Source organism: Spea bombifrons, chromosome 5, assembly GCF_027358695.1.
Source record: "Spea bombifrons isolate aSpeBom1 chromosome 5, aSpeBom1.2.pri, whole genome shotgun sequence".
Lineage (NCBI taxonomy): Eukaryota > Metazoa > Chordata > Amphibia > Anura > Pelobatidae > Spea > Spea bombifrons.
In genome coordinates, this window is record NC_071091.1 from 34,410,442 (window position 1) to 34,432,600 (window position 22,159).

General features: G+C 39.0%; 1 protein-coding gene across 1 annotated transcript in view; it reads left to right on the forward strand.

The window, feature by feature from the left end:
- Positions 1–22,159, forward strand: part of CNTNAP2 (contactin associated protein 2) — a 650,026-nt gene that overhangs the window by 211,613 nt on the left and 416,254 nt on the right. Inside the window, exon 3 of the mRNA XM_053467334.1 lies at positions 19,929–20,122. Coding sequence (XP_053323309.1) covers positions 19,929–20,122 — 194 coding nt within the window. The remainder of the gene's footprint in view (positions 1–19,928; positions 20,123–22,159) is intronic.

The window sequence follows — 22,159 nt, forward strand, 5'->3', positions numbered from 1 at the left end:
TTCTGTCTTTTTTTTTTTTGGAGAAATGATGATCATTACTACATTTGTAGTATGAATGATCTCTTCACTTGAAAATAATTCTATATTGACAGTAGCTGAGCTTTTCATTTCCAATCCGCTTCTGTACACCCCTGATCTTTTATTCCAAGGACATAGTGTAACAAAAGCCATTGACGCTGACCTTTTACTTTGCAGCACATCTGAAACAGGCTAGAACTAGCTACTTTCTAATATATGAAATAATAAATCTTTTCAAGATGCAACCTCATATACAATAAGATATGCCTGGGATTTATGTACAATAAATAATAAATAGGAAAAGCCAACCCAATATATAATATAATATTATATAATATAATATATATATATATAAGAGTGAACTTAAAAGGCATAATAATGTTAAGTTTATTTATTTTAATTGTTGACTAAGATTTGCCATACAAAAGAAAACATTTTTTAATTTTTTTTTTTTTTAAAGAGAATAAATTATTTTACATACAAAAAAACATAAGACAAAACAACATAAGAGATATCCTGCAGATTCAGTACCTACTGTGTTCCATTGCCTTGAGCAGGTCATTTGACAATGAACTGTTTGAAAGTCTCCTTTCCCATGGGTTAAGTCTATCTATCGTCTGCTTATACTCAGGGGCATACCTAGAGTATTTGGCACCTGGGGCGGATCCTGTATGTGGCACCCCCCCCACACACACACACACAGGCTACAGCATAACACTCATCACTCTCAGACACTTACTAATCCACATTTACTAATCCACATTCACTGATCCACTCTCACTCGCACTGAATGTTTTCCTACCTTTCCTCACTAACACTTTCCCCGCTACAGCTCCTTTTCCTACTCCTCCTCTTCGTTCTTCCTCCAGGCTCCTCTTATTAAGTCTCCTTCCGGTGCAGTGAGCGCGGAAGGTGGACCGCCTCCCCCCCCCCACACTAGGTATGCTACTGCTTATTCTGATGTATATTAAGTATATATATATATATATATATATATATATATATATACTGGATTTTATATTTTCTAAATGTTGACCCCAGTATCTTTTATTTACTAATTGTAAGGGTTCCACCATGTTAGCCCAGACTCTATTTGTGTTTAGGTGTCATATCCGCTGTAGCCTCTAGAGGGCATCTGTCAGAACACAGTGCCCTGTATGCTAACAACCTGACCAGCTGCATCTGCTCACCTTGGTGTAACCCTCCCCCTTAAATACCTGCTTCCGCCTCCATTCAGGGCCTTTGCATTGCAGTTTATCTGGCCCTGTTCTCCTGCTAGCAGCATTCTGTTTTGGATTATCCCGTTGTAACCTGGCTTGCTTCTGACTTGGTCCCTTGGTTCCTGATTTGGCTCTTCCACTGCTCGTGTTGACACAGCTTGTTCTGACTCTCCTCCTGGTTTCTGATTTGGCTTTGATACCGTCCTTCTGGTTCTGACCCGGCCTGCCTGACTATGTCTGCTCTGCCCGAAGGCACCCTGCCGTGTGCCCTCCATAACGGCTCCTTGCCGTGTGTCGCGTGCCCTGCATGAGGGCTCCCTGCCGTGTGTCAGGATCCCTGTCGTGTGCCCTACCTGAAGGCTCCCTGCCGTGTGTCCGGTTCCCTGTCTGAGGGCTCCCTGCTGTGTGTCCGGTTCCCTGTCTGAGGACCTTCCAGCTGAGTGTCCGAGGCCCCTGTCCCCCAGCCGAGTGTTCCTGCCGCGTAAACATTCCAGCCACAGCACCCCATCAAGAGACTTACAGCCTGTACTTGCCTGTCTTGCCAGCATCTCCAATACAGACCATATCGAATTACTATTGGTGTGGTACAAACTGAGCCTCTGGTATCCCCTGCAACTGAACTCCTACCTGACCTGCTTATCCGAGCCCTGACTCTGATGTTTACCATATATTTGCCTATAATGATACCAAAAAGTTATGTTTTTTTTCTAATATAACACAATCCACTTTACCAAATGATATATTTACTTACAGTTATCAACACATCTCATTTACAGTTTACAACTCTATCCAAGTTTAATAGTCTTGTCCAAAGATGTATTTACGGGCACAGTTACAAAAATTACAACATCATCCCTTCAAGTAAACAGATCTTAATGTGTTTTTTTGCAGCACTGACAGCTTTGCCAAGATAAACATTTTTTTGACAATTAGTCTGTCTTGATACTACGTGTCCTATATGCTACATTAATCCTCATATCTTAAAAACAGCACATTTACTCTGGCTGTGTGACTCTGGACTTTTTCCGAGTATAATAGCTGCCCAGGATAAAAGCCATATAATATTAGTAGGAGACATGAGCTTTTCTTCTTTTGAAGTGAAAAGACATCTGAATTAGAAAAGATCAAAAAGGCATGTTGAAGTTCTATATCATTATTTATGACTAGTAAACAATTAGCTACCGATTACATTTTTTTTTAAAAAAAAGTTGATTTACATTTTCTCAATTTCCAAAATTAAACAAAGTAAAAAGGCTCTATTTTTTACTTTGATCATAAAGCACAGAAACACAGAATATGAAAGCTGCTAACAACTTATCTGGCCATCTAGTCTGCCAATTTTGATGGCTGCAAAGACCCAGACTTTAATTAGTCCTTGGTCTTGTCTTTCAGGATAGCCTATCCCATTCTTGTTTTAGCTCATTGTATTAACCTCTACCACTTCTTCTGGCAGGCTGTTCTGATTATCTACCACCCACACAGTAAAGTTTTAGTTCCTTGACTACTCAAAGGAAGGTAATCTACAAACCCAACCAAATATGGAGATGCATATGCCAGCTCAGTCTTACAAACTCTTAAGTATTCTTGCTAGACGCAAGTGGGGGAGAAATGAGTTGCAGGTATACACACAGGATGTCTATTTGTCTTATAACTGACACCAAATTTGCATTAGTTATATTTTAACATCATGACTTACTCAGTCACAAAGCCCTATTTCATTTCAAATGGCTACCAAAATATGAAGGCTGCAACCAAATTTGACACAATGTCAATATTTGCTGTACAATTTGATATGAATGAAATTGCAATCCAAATAGGCGAAAGGGCTAGTTTGTGGGATCCGAATAAGAGCCTTCAGATGAGCCCCACTCCTCCATACAAAAAAATTTGGTTTTGTCCTCCTTCACCTCCTTCACCAAGCTGCCCCTTCCCGAGTGAGCAGGGCATACCGGAATTAGGATATGAAGAAGATAGTCTGGGACTGCTTTTGTGCTGTTAGGTGGGCCTTTAATTAAAAACTACTTTTACCTACCTTACTTAATTGTGAAACTCTGTTCAGCTTGATTGCAGCACAGTAAGTAGTACATTAGTATTACATTAGTACATTAGGATGTATTACACAAGAAGTAAATGTGCCACCGTTAGGGACAGACCGGGGGGACTAGGAACGATGAACTAAGGAACATGGGAGGAAGGGCATAATGTGCAAGTTCATACGTGTCCTTAAAGAAGTAAGTCATGAGAGATTTCCGAAGGCAGGGGGAAAGACAGAATAGTCTAGGGGAGGGCATTCCAGAGAATAGAGATAGCCCTTGAGAAATCCTGCAAGTGTGTATGAAAACTAGAAACCAGAGGAGAGGACAGACGGAGATCACTGGATGAGCGCATGTGTGTTTAGAGATGAGTAATGAGATGTAAGTAGAGGAACCACTATGAAGCGCTTTGAAAATAAGAGTCAGGATTTTGAAATGGATTCTGAGGTGCACAAGCATCCAGTGAAGAGACTGATAGAGCGGAGAGGTGTTAGTAAAGCAATGGGCAGTACATGGTGAATTGTAGAGGGGCGAGACACGGATAAGCAGGGCCGGCCCTATAATGGGGCAGACTGGGGCAATTGCCCCAGGCGGCACTTTAGAAGGGGCGGCACTTTGCCGCCCCAAGCGCTTTTTTTTTGGTTTTTTTTTTGAAGCGGAGGAGAGAGAGAGGGGCACCGAGTGGTTTTCGCTTACCCGCTCGGCGCCCCTCTCTCTCTCTCCTCTGCGGCGAGTCTCCCTGTTCGGTCCCGGTGCCGGCTTGTAATGCAGAGCGCCGGAAGTGACGTCAATTTCCGGCGCTCAGCATTACAAGCCGGCACCGTGGCAGAGCAGGGAGACTCGCCGCAGGACTGTTTAAAGGTAAGTACCGGGGGGGCGGCGTTTTAAACTTCGCCCCAGGCGGCGTTAAGTCTTCGGCCGGCCCTGCGTATAAGGGAGAACAGTTAAGACAGGGTTACAATAATCAAGGTGGGAGATAATTAGGGCATGGACAAGAGCCTAAGTGGCATCTTGTGTTAGGAAGGGACAAATGTGGGCAATGTTTTTAAAATGGAGACAGCACATTTTGAGACAGAATGAATGTTGGGGGTGAATGAGAGGTCGCAGTCAAGGTGACACCAGGGCAGTGACCGTGAGGGGACAGGGAGATGATTAACATCAAACTGTTGAGGGCATGTTAGCATTAGAGGGAGGGAAGATGAGAAGAAGTTCGGTTTTGGAGAGTTGAGTTCCAGGAAACATGCAGAGATATCCAATTAGGTACAAGGTCAAGGCAGGTAGTTACATGATCTAAAAGAGAGGGAGAGAGATCAGGAGAGGATAGGTAGATCTAGGTATCATCAGCATACAGGTGAAACCCAAAGGTTAAGATTAGTTTGCCAAGTAAGATAGTATAAAGTGAGAACTGAGCCTTGGGGTACCCAGACTGAGAGGAATCGAAGGAAAAGTGTTACTGGAGAGGGAGACACTGATCAGAAAGGTAAGATGTGAACAGGAGATGTTACAAACACCAAGATTGTGAAGAGTATTAACACATCTCATTTACAGTTTACACCTCCATCCAAGTTTAAGTTTTGTCCAAAGATGTATTTACGGCACAGTAACAGTTCAAGTAAACAGATCTTAATGTGTTTTTTTTTTTGCATCTAAAACATTAAATGTTTGCTAGTAATGTACCGTGCCAGGACATACATTGAAGTGCAACAAAAAAGCAACAATAATCATGACACAAGAGCAAAAACAGTAGTTCAAGGGGTGCAAAGACAGCAGCATTATGGCAGGATGACACCTGAAGATGTGGAAAGCAGGGGATGGGGAAATGGTTAAGATAATTATCCATGGGCTGACGGGAGCCAGAAGAGTGAAGTCTGGGAATAAATCCTCCTTAAGACAGTTGAGGATGGAATAATCTTTAGGAAATGGTTAGCCTGTCTCAAAACATCCTTAACACAACACAGTATGCACATGGGTCCCCTTATGTGAGTGCCTTGAAAAAGCACTTACAGGATAGATGGTAAGATAGGAAATCCGCCTCCACTGAGTGTTTGATGGCATTTTCCAGAGATTCAAACAAAACCTTTGCAAAAGGACATTGCCAGAACAACAGTGAAATCTCCTCAGTCACAAAGAGCAGGGTCGGGTGGGGTCTGCAGGAGCATAGATCATCCATGATGTCCCCTTAACTGGCCCACAGAGTGGCCATGATCTCCCTCTAACCGGCCCAAAGAGTGGCATAACTACAGGGGTCCAGGCTGATCCTTGTGACCAAGTGTTCCTGTCTCCCCGTGTCTGTTCAAAATTGTCCAAAAAGGGCCCTTCCGCCTTGGATCTGGTCAGTCCACGTCAGAAGGGCCCTTTTTGGACAATTTAGAATCAACATGGATGACAGGAGCATATTGAGGTCATGTTGCGTCACGTTGAAACCGAGGCTGTTCGCACAGTAACCTAAAGCTGCCGGATCTGATCCCTGATGGGAGTTATTGTGTACCACCATCAGTGTCTGGCTCAGCATAAAGTGATGGGGGTTGAGATGTACAGTGCACCTTAACTCTTATCACTACATACTGAGCCAGGCGCTGATTGTGGTCAGTTATGCTGTACCACCGTCAATGTCTGGCACAGTATATAGTAATGGCAGTTATGCAGTACCACATTCAGTGTCTGGCACAATATATAGTGATGGCAGTTATGCTGTACCACTATCAATGTCAGGCTCAGTGTAAAATGATGGCAGTTATGCTGCACCACGTCAATGTTTGGCTCAGTATAAAGTGATGGCAGTTATGCTGTACCACCGTCAATGTCTGGTGCAATGTATAGTGATGGCAGTTATGCTGCACCATCGCCAATGTCTGGTTCAGTGTAAAGTGATGGCAGTTATGCTGTCCCATCGTCAATGTTTGGCACAGTATATAGTGATTACAGTTATGCTGTATCACCGTCAATGCCTGGCACAGTATATAGTGATGGCAGTAATAGTAAATACCGTATTTGCTCGATTATAAGACGACCCCCCAAAATTTGAATATTAATTTAGGAAAAAAAGAAAAAGCCTGAATATAAAAAGTTTTACTAGTAAATATTTATTCACATGTAAACTATTTTTTCTATTTAATAAAAACTATGTTTGAGAAAAATGCATTTTTTGTTTTTATTTCCTTTTATTTGCCAACCTGCCCCCCCAGTTATGCACATCTGCCCCCAAAAAATGCCTTATACCCCCCTATATGCCACTCCCAGATATGCCTCTTGACCCCCTATTTGCCACTCTGCCCCAGATATGCCTTATACACCCCTATATGCCACTCTGTCTCCCTGATATTCCTTTTAACCCCTATATGCCACTCTGCCTCCCTGATATGCATTTTAACCCCTATATGCCACTCTGCCTCCCTAATATTCATTTTAACCCCCTATATGCCACTCTGCCTCCCCCAATTTACCAGTGCTTCCCTAGACTTGTCCCTCGTGCTTCAGATTCCTTGGTGTTTAGTTGATGCATGTAGACAACCTCCCCTACTGCTGCCGGCACTTCCGCCGGGGCTTCTATGAATGGGCACCGGAAGGTCATGCAATGCCGGCGCTCCGTCACAGAAGCCCCAGAGGAAGTGCCGGCAGCAGCGGAGGTTGTCTGCACGCATCGCACAGACGACCACTGGCTGCCAGAGAGGAGGATCTGGGTCCCCTGCTGTGCTGCGGGAGATCTGGATCTTAGTCTTGTAGTCAGACCTCTATTTGAGGTCTATTTGGAAGACGACCTCGAATATAAGACGATGTTTATTTTTCAGAGTATTTCCTCTAAAAAACCCTTGTATTATAATCGACCAAATACGGTATATTCACTTCCATACTACTATATTTTTCAGATTGATTTTCTCTATTTATATATTTATGATTAGAATTACTTGTATTTTTCAATTGCTGTGGATATTATTTAATATTAATCATATTTATATTAAAAATAGTTTACACATGTTAAAATGTATCTTTTTTATTACTAAGAATACTAAAAAATAAATATGAAGGGGTGTAACCACAAGGAAGGAGCTTAACCAAGAAAAGGTGTGGGTAAGGGAGGGGCATCACCACAAGGGGCCCATCACTTTTTGTTGCCGGGGCCCTGGATGGCCTCAGTCCGCCCCAGCTACCTGGAGATTAAACGTTTGCCCTGCAACCCAATATTCATCTACCATTATCACATCCTTCTTGGTAAAGGTAGATGTTTCTCATAAATGTTTATGTTTTATATATATATATATATATATATATATATATACACATATTTTTTATATACACATAATATATACAGGGAAACTACAGGTATGATCAGAACAAGTTTGTGTAATGTTACTTAGGGGAGGAGGGTCCTCACATGAGGAACCCACATGGCATTATAGCAGCAAACTACATTAATTAACCAGAAAACAAATGTCTCCTGATTTACAATACAAGTAAAAGTAGAACTTTCTAAAACATCTAACATGATAATGTTAGTTTTTACATATTGACATTTGAGTTAATCCTACATTTCAGATGAGAAATGGTCTTTCATGGTGTCTTTCAACACCAAAGCCTTCAGAAATGAATTACAATCAATTTTTTCTTAGTTTATCGGAACAAACAATTTAAAAGTCATGTTTAATTCCCTATCAGATTGAAAAGATGCTGATGCCTTGACATTATCATTTGAGAAAATAAAATTAATATAGATGCCATGTCTCGGAGGAAATTTTTCTTTTGTTTTTTTTGTAATCTAGAACTATTATGACTACATTTTGATAACTTATCCACAATCTTTACATCTTTTGTACTGACGCAAGCACAGAGAACCATCTCCATTAAAGAATGGAATCATTTAATTTTTTCATCAAGTTTTAGGTGTCTAAATTGTTTAAAAATATGTTAAGTGAATGGTGTAATTAAAACTAGACGTGGGCACTGTCCAAAAATTTGTGTTCGTCTTAGTGTTCGTTTTTCTGGGGGAAATTTTCCTCGTTTTCGTTGGAATTCATCCATCTTCTTATTCCACAAAATTTGTCCAACATTTTTGGAAAGCCCATTCATTCGTCCAGTTGCCATGGAAACAAACGTGTAGAAGAAGTTGACTGGGGAATTTGAGTCAAATGGATGGAAGAAAGAGGGTCGAAATTAGCTTAGAGTTATAGGGTTAAGGTTGAGGATAGTAGTGGACTGGTTAACTGATCTTAATTACATTAATTAAATTCATTCATTATCTTAATTAAATCAAAACTTTAGGGAATCTTATACACTGTGAGAAATGGCAGACTGAGGCTCGCTGAGTCTCACAAAGAAGATTTTTCAGTCTGTAATATGCTGAGATGAAGCACAGCGGTGTCACATAAAGCAGTCACAGTGAAATGAATGGATCCCCTGCTTGCTCTGCTCTTATATAGCCTCTCTTCGTTACTAGTCTGTTTATTTTCCCTTGAAAGGTACAGCACAGCCATTCGACTCATCCTAGGATCTTCAAACCACATCTCCTCCTCATCATGGTTAACTATTTCCCAGCCATTAATTTAACCTACCCTACTTCTCCAGCCATCAGTTTCATCTTATGTTCCCCATTCATTTTTTACTGTTGTCTTTTCCCCCACTTTTCACAAGCCACTACCCAAATTATTAACAATTAGATACAGTCAACCGTATGTAATGACTGCTGGCTGTCTCAAAGTGTTTCCATTATTAATCTCAATGCTGCAAGCACATTACCTGCATCAAAAGCGAGAAACTGAATTTTAAAGTAAATATTGCTATCTGCCGCACTTCACATGCAAATATGCCCCCCAAACCTGGGCCTAGGTAGCCATGTTGGGGACCATCTGCCTTTTTCCTTTATCTGGCATGGAGGTACTTCTGCAATTTTGTACCCTATTCACTAATTTCTCACTACCTGCCCCTAAACCATGATCTCCCTAACCAAAACATCTTTTTATCTGTGCTTTTCTGTGCTGGGTTCACCTATATGAATAATGTTATTTTAAGTACATACAAAATTCCCTACATTTTGGCACATCACACAATAACGTTTAGTTTTAATACATTATCCATACATTTGCTAGCTATACAATACATGAAAAAGAAAACAGTTATTGTTTTTTCCATGACGGCACATGCAGCCCAGGGGCTTTCGGAATATTGGAATAAATAAATCCTAATGTGAAAACATAGTTTGCTGCATTAGAGTGAACAGTAAATTACAACAATTCCCAATACTGTGATGAAATTATCTATTTTTGGTGTGAAAAAAAAACCTACACTTTAAGATGCTTACTCTGCAGTCTTACATACAAAAAAATCTTTGCTTTGCAGGATTTTTACAGTTCTTTTAAAATTAAGTTGAAAACTGAAATGACAATTACCAGTTACAGTTTGAAATACGATTCTTAAATAAATTATAAACACAGATTTGCAATAATGTTAGTAACTGATTTCTGATTGATGCATTTTTTATATTTTGAATAGACTTATAGTGCAGTAACAATAACATCAGTAACTATATGTATATATTTCTAGTGTTCTTGTTGCTTTTTTCAATAATGAGGGAGTAAGAATATATTAATATTATAAAAAAAATACCAGACACCCCCTCTTTTGCATCTAGATAGTATTTAAAGTGAATAACATATCCATGTATTTACTGTATATATATATATATATATATATATATATATATATATATATATATATATATATAAACTGTTTCAAATAAGCAATGTTATCTCCACGTCTCTGCTTCAGTTCATTAACAAAACTCCTGGTGAGTTCCTGGCGAATTTTTGATCCTGTTTGCTCAGTTACTGTGGCTGTAGAAACCCACAGAGGCAATTAAAAGATGAGAAAAGCCCCTCCTTTCATCTCTTGTGTCTTAGTTCCCTAATAAATATATTTAGAACTTGTTAGCCGTTCTATGGAGGCACAATGTTAACCTTCTTGATCAGTCATTAATGACAGTACTGTAACCCTGCGGAGAGAGATTTTCGTGAACAAAATCAGAGGGAAATTAACACACTTATTCCATTAACTAACCAAGGTTAAATCAGGTGATATATGTATATGTCTTAGGTAGCGATTATATATCTTATGTGGTATTCACATAAATGTACCAAGAAGCCTTAGTAAAGAGCGAATTAGCGCATTTGAAAAAAAACTTATTGTCATGAGGTTTAAAGATGTATTTTGTTCTGTCAAATTCTGGTAAGCTGCAGATAAGGCCGGATTTTAACTTCAAGACTTTTTAAGTACCTCATTTGGGAACCATAAGACTGCTCCTTTTGGTTTGCCAATATACTTTTGAGTGGTTCCTGTTGTGTAGAACAATGGTTTATAAACTGAAATAAGTGAGCAACTTGTAGATGTTTTTTTTTGAACCTCTGGTACTGAATACATGAAAAAGCCACCATGACACGGTATAGTATATACATGTTTTTTTATTTTATTGCATTTTGTTAAGTATGAAAAAAAAGTATTTCACCATTTGTTCACTTAGAGCAGAATGGCTAATGCTAAAAACAATGAGGGCATCAAAGGGTCACTTTTCCCACACTTTCCATTCATTTCAACCTTGTTAATGTGCTTGTTGCTGCCAAGTATTTCCATACAGCAGGTTAAAATGACAGCAAGTGAATTATCTGTATTATAACATGTACAATGGCACAATAAAACAAAAAATGAGTATGATTTCGCTGTGGTTATAATAACATCTGAACGTATGGTGTAGGGTTTGTTTTTTTGTCACAACTATAAATTTAGTACCACTAAAAAAGGAATCAAAAACACTGAAAAGTCACAATTAAACTTTAAGTTAACAGTAAAGTTTAGATTCTGCCAAATTGTAATGTAAGTACAATATGATGGATGGATAAAAACACAACCGAAAAACAGTTAAGTACCAATCTGAACTTCCTTACTTTACTGTCAGCAAAATAGTCTGGCCCAGACTGACTAGGTCTAGAGTGGCAGGTTCATGATTTATGCCCCCAATGTGCCACTGCTCAATGGCCCAGTTACAATGAAGCTCTCTGATCTCCCCAACCAGACCATTTATACTATGAAGGATTATGTGGACACAGCCTCCATAGCATACACTAAAAGATGCTGCATGGAGCACCAAGATATGATGCAATATCATATTACAAGGACAGTCACTCCAGAGGTCACCTGGGGCAGAATTACATTTCGTGCTACCCCTCAACTCGCATATATACATTATACCTTTCATTTTGCCCATCCTCTGCCTATTTTAACTTACTCTCCCTTTCTATTCACTTCTATACCTTTGTCCACCCCACTTTCCCCATCTATTGCTATGATAATGAAGCTAGCACACTCCATGTATGTATGCTGTGAGTAGAGCACACTGCTGTGAAGTATCACTGATGATATTTTGTGGGTGACACTGTCTCATTTGGGAAGTTCTCTTGTCAAAAAGTAGAAGCATTTGAGTAATTGTGCATTAAAATTATATCCTTTCAATCATTTGTGGTAGAATTTGTACTGTAGACCTAAAAAAAACCCTCTTACCAAAAGAGTTAAACTATTTATTTCATATTTTTTGAGTTATTGGAATTTGCAAAGTTTATCTATTTATAATGCTGCTCTGAATTTTTTCTTCATATTGCACTGAACTGCGTTATACTACTGTGTGCATCTTTTATTAGCTCAGTATGTGGTTGACTATGTTACAGTGATTTATACAATTTCACTTTATACTTTTAATGGCATTCTCATCTGTTATGTTGTTGGGAGTTGATGAATAGAGCCATTGAAGTGCACTCTTTGTAAAAACGCAGAATGCAGACTTCAGTAGACTTCAAACTAAAGTATGTTGACATGTTTTTTTTATTTATATTTTTAAGATTTCCAATACGTCCATCAGGGTGATGTATTCTCATTTTTTTGTTTTGCAAAGTAAATTATTGAGGAGAAAAGCTGAAAATATTTTATTGATATTAATACAATCCTGCACCATAGAAAGTTTATGAAGGGCTATACTGTTCATAGGGAGCGTCTGATCATGTGTATTCAGCAGCTAGCTGTACACATGCTAGCTGATTTTTTGACCAGTGAGCTTAAAGAGTCAGGGCCAGGCCTAAATTGGCCATATGGCCAACCATTAAAAAGGCACCTTCCACATAAACCTTTGTTGCCAATTGTGCAGCAGAAATAGTCTTTTAGTGTGCATCTACTGGATGTCACAAACGTAGCATATGGGTTAATATGTTTAGCTAGCGACCAGTATGTCATTTTATCAGCTGCTAGTCTTAAAGTGCCATGGTCTATTTTAATTCCCAGTCCACCCCTGGCCAGGGCCAATTTGTATCCCTAGTTGATTCCCATAGATCCATCCAAATGGCTGTTGATTAATTTCTTCTTTTTTCATGTATCCAATGTATCTTGCCTTCTTGCTATTGTTAGTCAAGATACAAATATTACTTTAAAAATAATGCAATGGGAAAAAATGGAATTAAAAAAATATATAATATATATTATATATATAATTATATATAATATTATTATATAAGTGTAGATGGTAACAAATTGTGAATAAATATGGAGTTTTGTTGTATTTGTTTAACATCAGTGAATGCCCTTTCCTGTTCCATGTGAAACACTCTGCAGAGCTGATTGTCCCTACCTCTTTCATGATGTTGCATAGTAGCCTATTTAGCAAGAAAAGTACCTATGGCATATTTTCTTCATGATACGAGTACCACTCCCTCAAGCAACTCATTTTGTTTTGGGGGCAGAACACCCATGTGTATATTTAGCATTTGTGCTGGAATTTATCTCATGTCTGGCTCTGCGTTTTTCAGAGTGATTTATTCCGAGATGTGTCAGTCTATAATTGCACAACATGTAATATCCGATCGTTTTCTTTATATCCAGGCATATCTAGGAAAACACATTTGGCTCTCTTGACATTTCTTTTTTCGCATGTGCAGCAACTGATCATTTGCAAGCATGTCCTTATAGTAGCTGAGCTAGCTTGACGTTTATTGGATTTTCAACGTCTTGGCTGAGAAAATCTTTTTTTATGAATCAGAACAGGAAGATCATGCAGATGAAGCTTCCAATGCATATGAAACTTGTTTGCTGTTATAATTGTGTCCTCTTTGCAAATGGCAAAGCCAACTTGTTTATCGAGACTCTTCTGTTTTGTGCCAAATTGCTTTTGCCATGTGATGACCCATAAACATAGCAATTGGTGCTTAAAGAGAGATTGATGGATAGTGTATTTTTCAACTACATTTAAATTTGCATTCTTCTTTTATATTTGCATTCCTCCTAATTACATAGTATTTCTCAAATGATATAAAGGCTATCACAATTTTAACGCTCTGCAGATTTAAAGGTAAATAGGGAAAAAGACAGGTAAAACTGCAACATTTCTTCATGATAAGATAGGGAAAAAGACAGGTAAAATTGCAAAATTTCTACCAACAGCTAATAAAGAGATTGATATAGATTAGTTGCTTGTCCACAGATTCTAACATTAAAATGACACAATTATTTGTATGTTCTGATTTCTTAATATTAACTCTAAAAAAGGAGCAAAGATTTGTGTAGCAAGCCACATTTCAAAGGATAAGAAAGTACAGAATGTTTCAATGATGTTTAAACAATGTAGACTTTGTCAATGATCCTGTTGCTAATTGACAAAGCAATTTTAGCCAGACAAGCTTGATTCTTGTAAAGACTAGGAGAGGAACAAAATTGTGCATCAGAAGGACTTAAATTTGCTGGATTTTTAAAATGTATGTAGGAGACATGTAGGCGATTACACATTTGGTTACACTTGCGGATAGACGGCTAGATTAAACATATATTTAATTATACTAAGATATTTTTGAAGCAGAGGTTTCCTTTAATGACAAATCAACCTTCGCAGCTGGAATATCTTAAGCTCTCTGGGGCACTAATTGGATAATGGGAAATTATCATTAGGAATAATCAAAGAAGGACATTTTATTGAGATTGAGAAGAGCAGTTTTTATTTGGAATCTGATAGACAATTATTATTTATCAAAAATAGTATTAAATTATACACGTCTATGAACTTTTTGGGGTTAATCCTGGGGGCTCCTGTAATCATAGGAAATTACTGGACTTCCAGGGTAGCATTGGTACTGCAGGTAGGCAGTGATGTCTGCACCCTATGTGTGGTTAGCCCACCTCCTAAGGCTGGCACCCCCTCTCACAAACTGCTTCTTGCCCTGTTGAGCACCCACCTCCCAGAGCAGGCTGGTCCAAGTGTTAAATATCACACTGGACCAGGGTTGCTTTTAAAAATTGGGATGGGTCCAACATGAAGAACTCAGACAGGCACGGGAGGCAATTGTCCCACTGGTCTGCCTTTTCCTGTCCATCTCCTCATACTAGCTCTGCCTCCTCTTATCCTATCTCCTATCAAATCATACTGTAACTAAAGCATTCTATTTATCTAGAACATCAGTTTTTTACTGTACTATCAAAAGGATGTGGTTTTTAGCGATTTATTAAGTTGCTTTATCGGCAATCAAAATCTTAATTATTGACTAATTTGTGTTTAATGCAGTCACATGCAATGTAATTTTTCTTATAAAGTCAAACACAGAACATGTACAGTGCTGAGGAGCAGTCTCAGAAATCCAACATCTTTCTTATCTGTATCTCAGTTGAAGTCTTACTGTCCCTTGAAGAGCCTGCTTTATAGCTGACAAATCAATAGAGGTTACACGTCGTATTGTCCATGTGCACAATGCAATCAAAGCCTTTGAAATTACACCTTTTATTACATGAGAGGAGCAAATCTATTGATTGGCAAAATGCTGCTGGACCTTTGGGGTTTGCCATATTGTAGTAACAATGACTAATATCTTTGTAAACTGTTTTATTATGGCTTATAAGTTTAATTAGCTCAAGAGATTTTTTTCTTTTAAATTCTATTATTTTCCCTTTACCCAATGAACCAGCTTATGCTGTGTAACAGGATACTTTTGAAAATATTTTTGCTGATGGGACCTAGCTTCTTCTGTCAATATGCACTGTTCATAATCACCTTTTTGTTATTGCAAAAAATCTTGTAAGTATCATCTGCGCAAAAGATCAGTTAAATAACTGAACTATTTTTACTTGACTTATGGGGCTACATTTTTGTCATATCGTTTTTCATTTTTGTCATATTGTTTCTCAGCACAAAATATGCAAAATATGAAGCTAACATCACGGGGACAACCTTTTCCCACATCTCCCCAATCACATATGAGGAATGAGGAAAGAGGTTCTCACCATGGTGTGTGCAGAGGCTCCTTCCTATTGCAGGAGTACTCTGAAGAGCACTAAAGAGTAAAGAAGAAAGCAGAAATGCAGAGACAGGGAAGCGCTTGCCAGACAAGGTAGGCAGAGAGTGAGTTTGTTTCATTAGGGCTCCCTCCTCACTTTTGGACATTTGTATATATTTGAATTGGTTAAAAATTGCATAGGAATCTGAATGTATGGGTTTAGTAACGACTATCAGATAGTATGAGGTATTCAAGAAACATCAGTGGTGCGTTGTGGCAAAAAACCTAGAAGGTGATAAACCTAGGTACAACTGGCAAGGAGAATAAGGATAAAAAGAAATGGAGGTTGGGTTACATTACATTACATTTATTTATAAAGCGCCAGCCGATTCCGCAGCGCTGTTACATTCATTAGAACAATTGATAAACAAACACAATAACACATACAATAACAAACTGGTGCAAAGGAGAAGAGGGCCCTGCTCTTGCGAGTTTACAATCTAGCTGGTGGTTGAAGGGAGTGAGACAATAGGAGAGGACAGCTTGGGTGAGGATCTGCTTCTGATGTGTTGAAGCCGTTTGTTCCGATGGCTGTAATTAGGATGATGGTTGGGAGTACTGTAAAGCAATGTTGTACGCTTCCATGAAGAAGTGGGTTTTCAGAGAGGTTTTGAAAGTTGTGTACGAGGCAGAAAGTCTGACTGAAGGGGGAAGGGGATTCCACAGGAGGGGAGCGGCACGGGTGAAATCCTGAATACGGGAGTGGGAAGAGGTACAACAGTAGAAGAAAGCAGCAGGTCGTGACAGGAACGAAGAGGGCGGGTAGGGATGTATTTGGATAGGAGGGCAGAGATGTAAGGGGGTGCTGAGTTGTTGAGGGTTCTATAGGTCAGGGTTAGAAGTTTAAATTTGATTCTGAAGGGTATGGGGAGCCAGTGAAGTGATTGGCATAGTGGAGCAGCAGATGAGGAGCGGCGGCAGAGAAAGATTAATCTAGCTGCAGTGTTGAGGATAGATTGAAGCGTTGAAAGGCGGGAGAGGGGGAGACCGGTTAGTAGGGAGTTGCAATAATCCAGGAGGGATATCACAAGGGAGTGGATTAGTAATTTAGTGGTATTTTGTGTGAGGAAAGGGCAGATTCGGGAGATGTTTTTCAGGTGGAGGCGGCAGGATTTGGTGAGGGACTGGATGTGAGGGATGAAGGAGAGAGCAGAGTCGAGGGTGACACCAAGGCAGCGAACCTGGTCTGTTGGATGGATAGTGGAGTTATCAACAGTAATATAGATGTCAGGAAAAGTGGACATAGCAGATGGCGGGATTACCATGAGTTCGGTCTTAGAGATGTTGACCTTTAGGATAACGGGACGCCATCCATGATGCAATTCCTGATAGACAGTCAGTGAGGTGAGTTAGAAGAGAGGGGGAAAGGTCAGGAGCAGAAATATAGAGTAGGGTGTCATCTGCATATAGGTAGTACTGGAAACCAAAGGAAGAAATAAGTTTTCCGAGTGAAGAAGTGTAGATGGAGAATAGCAGAGGCCCAAGAACTGAGCCTTGAGGAACACCAGTAGATAGCGGTAAGGGAGAGGAGCAAGTTCCAGTAAATGAGACACTAAAACTACGGTTAGAAAGGTAGGATTTAAGCCATGAAAGAGCCGTGTCACGGATGCCATGAGCATGGAGGGTTTGTAGGAGAAGAAAGTGGTTGACTGTGTCGAAAGCGGCTGAGAGGTCCAAGAGAACAACCAGTGAGAATTGGCCTTTTGTTTTAGCTGTGAGGAGGTGATTAGTAATCTTAGTCAGTGCAGTCTCTGTTGAATGCTGTGGATTGCCAGATTGCAGAGGGTCAAGTAGAGACCTAATGAGATAACGTTTCAGGAAGGACTGGATTCGCAGTCGGCATACCTGGGAACTTCTCGGCTTGCGGTACGCGGCCAGGACTGCACACTGACGTCAGCGGGAAACACCCCGGAGGATTCAAGTCTTGACCCGGAGAACCGGAGTAGCAGCGCTCACCTGGCAATCTCTGGGTCAAACCCGGAGAGTTCCTAGGTATGGTAGTCGGGTACACAAGCAAGAAGTGAGTTATGATATAACAGGCCACAACACAATCTGGGCTAGAAGCACGTTTAAATTGTCTTCTAAACAGGAACCAGGTGCAGATAATGAGCACTTAGTGGCTACAGGTGGAAGTACCCTCAGCTCAGATAACAAAATAGCAGAGCATGTAGTTAATTGCAATATTATACTTCAGCAACCACAACAGAGAACCCACTTGAAAATTTGAGGTCCTGTGCCAGGACTTTAATACTGTCTGGAGCATAACCCTGATGGATGTTTAAATAGACATCCATTCCCTCTCAAAACGTCTCACCCTTCTTTTAATTTGTAGAAAAAGTGTTATGATATAAGCCACACTTCTATTACAAAGTTTAACCATCGCTGGACTGCACCTGCCGATTAATTAGTATGGTCAAAATGTTGCCAGAATCACCTTTTTATACATAAGCACAATGTATTTACTCCATCTCTCCGTGGTTCAATTGAACAGAAAGCTGAACAAATAGGTATCTGCAAACAGCTGCCTTGTTCTTCCAGTAGCAACAGTCTTTACACTGACAAACAAATCTAGTTTACCTAGTTTCTCAATATATCATTTTTGTTCTAGAAAGTAAATCAAGTCTGATGCGGACCTATATTTCTCACAAAACAGCAGGTAATATGCTCTCTGGTATAACACATACGTTTAGCCCGAATAACTTACATTGTAAATTGATCTACATCAATTTGAAAAAAAAGCTTCATAAATATTTAGGCTTAAAGAACAAAATGTGATAAATACACTTGCTCTCCACAGAGTGATTTGTAAATTACAGAATAATGACTTGAACTGCCTCTCAGCAGCAAGAGATATAGGTCAGGGCTTAATTGTTCAAAAGGTTAATTGGAGACAGGTTAACTCACTTAAAGTGAACACATTTTACTGAGCAGGGAGGTATGCAAAGTAAGTACCGTATTTGCCCGAATATAGGCCATACTTTCTCCCCCACTTTAAGTCTTTAAAGTGGGGGTGTGGCCTACATTCGGGGAGCGCAGGAATGCGCAATACGTATCGCCCGACGCCCGGGACATGCAGTTCCAGGCGCCGGGCAGGCAGCAGGGTTAGGATACAGCGTCTAGCCTGTGTTTCTACCCTGTGCCTGTTTATGTAGCTCTTGTTTTGATTTTATGGTCTATGGACTTGATTACATTTTGATATATTTTACAATGGATGCTTCCTCTCTATTCCTTGGTGTCAGCTGGAAACCTCTGATCCTTAGGATACAGATCCCCCGCAGCGCTGCAGAGGACCTGGATCCTACTCTCCAATACGCTGAGACAGCCTCCCCTGCCAGCACTTTCCACGGTGGGAGTGCCGGCACGGGAGGTTGTCTAAGCGCATCGCGTAGACGTTCACCGGCTGTGGAGGTGCGCGTACACAACGCGCCAAAAGCGTTTCTGACAAATTTTGGGTTTTAAATCAGGAATGAAATTTGTTGTCCATATACGGTCCCCATATTCACTCTCATTCACTCACTATCACCCTCTCATACTCTCACTCTTTTACACTCTCATTCTCGTTTACTTCCTCTCTCACGCTCTCTAAATGTTTGTCTTGTTCTTCACCTTCTCTCTTCTGTGGTCTCTTTTTCATCTTCTCTCTTCTATCTTCGTAAAAAAAACATCGGTTGGATGGTGTCATTGATTATTATGGGTGTGATTGATAGGACGAAGCATAGATAGCTAAGTGTGCTGATGCTATTTTAACTTGTAATTAGCAGCCACAGACTGATGGGAATTAGGAGTGTAAGGCAGTGGCAGTGAGAGTATCAGTGTTAGATTCAGCTGAGATTGATGTCCTTCTATCTACCGTACTGCAAGTGTCAAGTAGTGTAGTCCGGAAAATTTACTAGGGCGGGGTGGATTGGAGAAGCACTTGGCACTACTACTTGCATTGTTGATAATGCTATTAAATAAAGCTATTTAATTTGTATTTTTTTATTTATTCAGGGTCCATTATGCTATTATGATTAATATTATATTACATTCATAAAATGACTTTATATTGTCCATGCAATTAAGACAAGAGCATATATACCACATACACACTACAAATCTAGGTGGAATGCTTCTTGTAATAAATATGTAAACGTTGTATTTGCTTTAAATATGTTTTACTTCGTATGAAGAGGATCTCGAATTTTTGTATGGCTAGTTTAGCTTAATTGAACCTAATTACCTAATTGCTCCGATTTCAATTTGCCGGAGTTTTGCTTTGACAAACGGTGGTTATTATTGTAAACATTCAAGATTTTCAATACTCTTTTATATTATAGGAGCTGGAGGATGGTCACCTTTGGACAGTGATCACTACCAGTGGCTGCAGGTGGATTTTGGAAATAGAAAACAGATCCGCTCTATTGCCACCCAAGGACGATACAGTAGTTCTGACTGGGTGTCCCAGTATCGACTGCTCTACAGTGACACTGGGAGGAATTGGAAACCATATCATCAGGATGGAAACATATGGGTAAGTAATGTATACGTTTTTTTTGATATTTGAACCTTAACAACGCAGAAATTTCCTTTGATAAGATTAACCTACAGAAAAGAATCACCTCTCAGTTACAGGGTAGAGGATATTTAGTCTTTTTGCTTTGCAATGTTTAAAGCAAGCAATATGTACTTGAGGGGATGCTCAAAGGATAGAGGGGATGCTTTGCAAAGACTGACCTCTGACTCATAAAACACTAATTTGTTTTTAAATGGTTAAAGATTCTATACATTTGGAACCATATACCCATTATCACTGCTCCATTTCTAGTCTATTAAAATTGGCTGCATTAAAGAAATTGAATGATGCCGCTTTAGATGATGGATTCTATAAATCTATTAAAAAGATGATTTAAGTTAGATTAAGAAAATAGCAGTTGTTACACTGAGAAAATATAAGTTAGACATTTTCGAAGCAGCAAGAGTACTTTAATAATTAAATCAGCGTTTGGTAATAAATAGATTTACTTAAAACATGTAGTATCTATCACAGCTCTAGATCAAAACAGATTAGGCTAGTTCAATGACCATTATGGTTTCTGACTACCAGCTCTGGCTACCACAAAAGCATTGCAAGTTTCATGTAAACGTTTTAATTCTTCATAATCTCCCAGTAAAAAAATAATTGATATTGTATTGATACCCTACTTTTAACCTAAGTAGGATATTTAAGAAGCCTAGACTAGTTTTGCCTTGTTTCAACAGATTGCATACCCTGTACTTTCTGTATAAGGATTCCATCACAAATATATTTAGGTGAGGAAGTTTTTTAAATGTGTTGTGGCAGTAAGTTGGCAGGTCCCACAAACAACCCAACAAAAAAAAATATGAGGCTAATTCATTAAAATAATAATAATAATAATAATAATAATAAATACGTGTAGATACATATACACATTAAGATCATAATTTAGAATCAGTTCCCAATATCAGTCAAATATATGTATAGAGATCTGCACAGGAAGAAACTTTCCATCTAACATGTTTTCCAATGTCAGTGAAGAATTGCATCTTTTATCTAAGGTTATATACACAATAATTTGATCTGTAAACCGCTTGATAGAAAATGTTAAAAGTGCAGCCTATTGGTTTTCATTTAACATTCATAGTTAGCATGAAATATATACATTGTTTTAACTTTTTTAAATGTCTTTTGCAATACTTCATTTTTAGCTGTTCCTTATAACATAGCCAAATGTGTTTAATTTGTGTTCAGTTATCAACCATTTCAAGACATCTGGTATTGTATTAATGTATTGTAGGGACACATATGGCATGTGTTACAGAAACAGTGTTTGCTCATCATAAAATTATATACTTTCCAGACATAACTTTGGTGGTAAAACCTATATTTTAAAGCATTGTTGACATCCAATATAAGTTATGATGACACAAAGCAACACCCACAAAATACACTAACAAGATGTTGACGTAACGGTAACATTGTGCAAACTTATTATACACAAGAATCACTGAATTTGCATATTAGCAAGGACAGCCTTATGAAAAGTCTCATAACAGAGAATGGTGGGATAATACCACTAAAAGCCAATAAAGGGCACCATATAAATGACACATTGGAATATGCTTTACAAGTGGTAGGTTGCGCAATAACAAATTAATGTTAACAATTAACAATAAAAATGGATAACAAATTGTCACAACAGGTATCACTGCTGCAGTACATGTAAGAACTGATGACCAGACAGGACCATTCTTGCTAGATAAAGGTACAGGGACTGTCAGCACCGAAGACCATACTAACCAGTCATGTTACTCATAGTAAAAGAATTGACCCTGGGGATTGACTTTTAATCAGTTTGATTGTAACAAATGTGGTCAATGAATTGCAAATGATTAAAAACAGAAAACGAATGGACCACGTAATTTTGATTAGCTGTACAATCCATCGTCTCTTATAATAGCAAATGTTTAATGTAGTTGAAAAATCCTAAGTTTGCTTGTGAAAGGTTGTGATTAATAAAAAGTGACAGATGTGGAGTTACTTCTATCC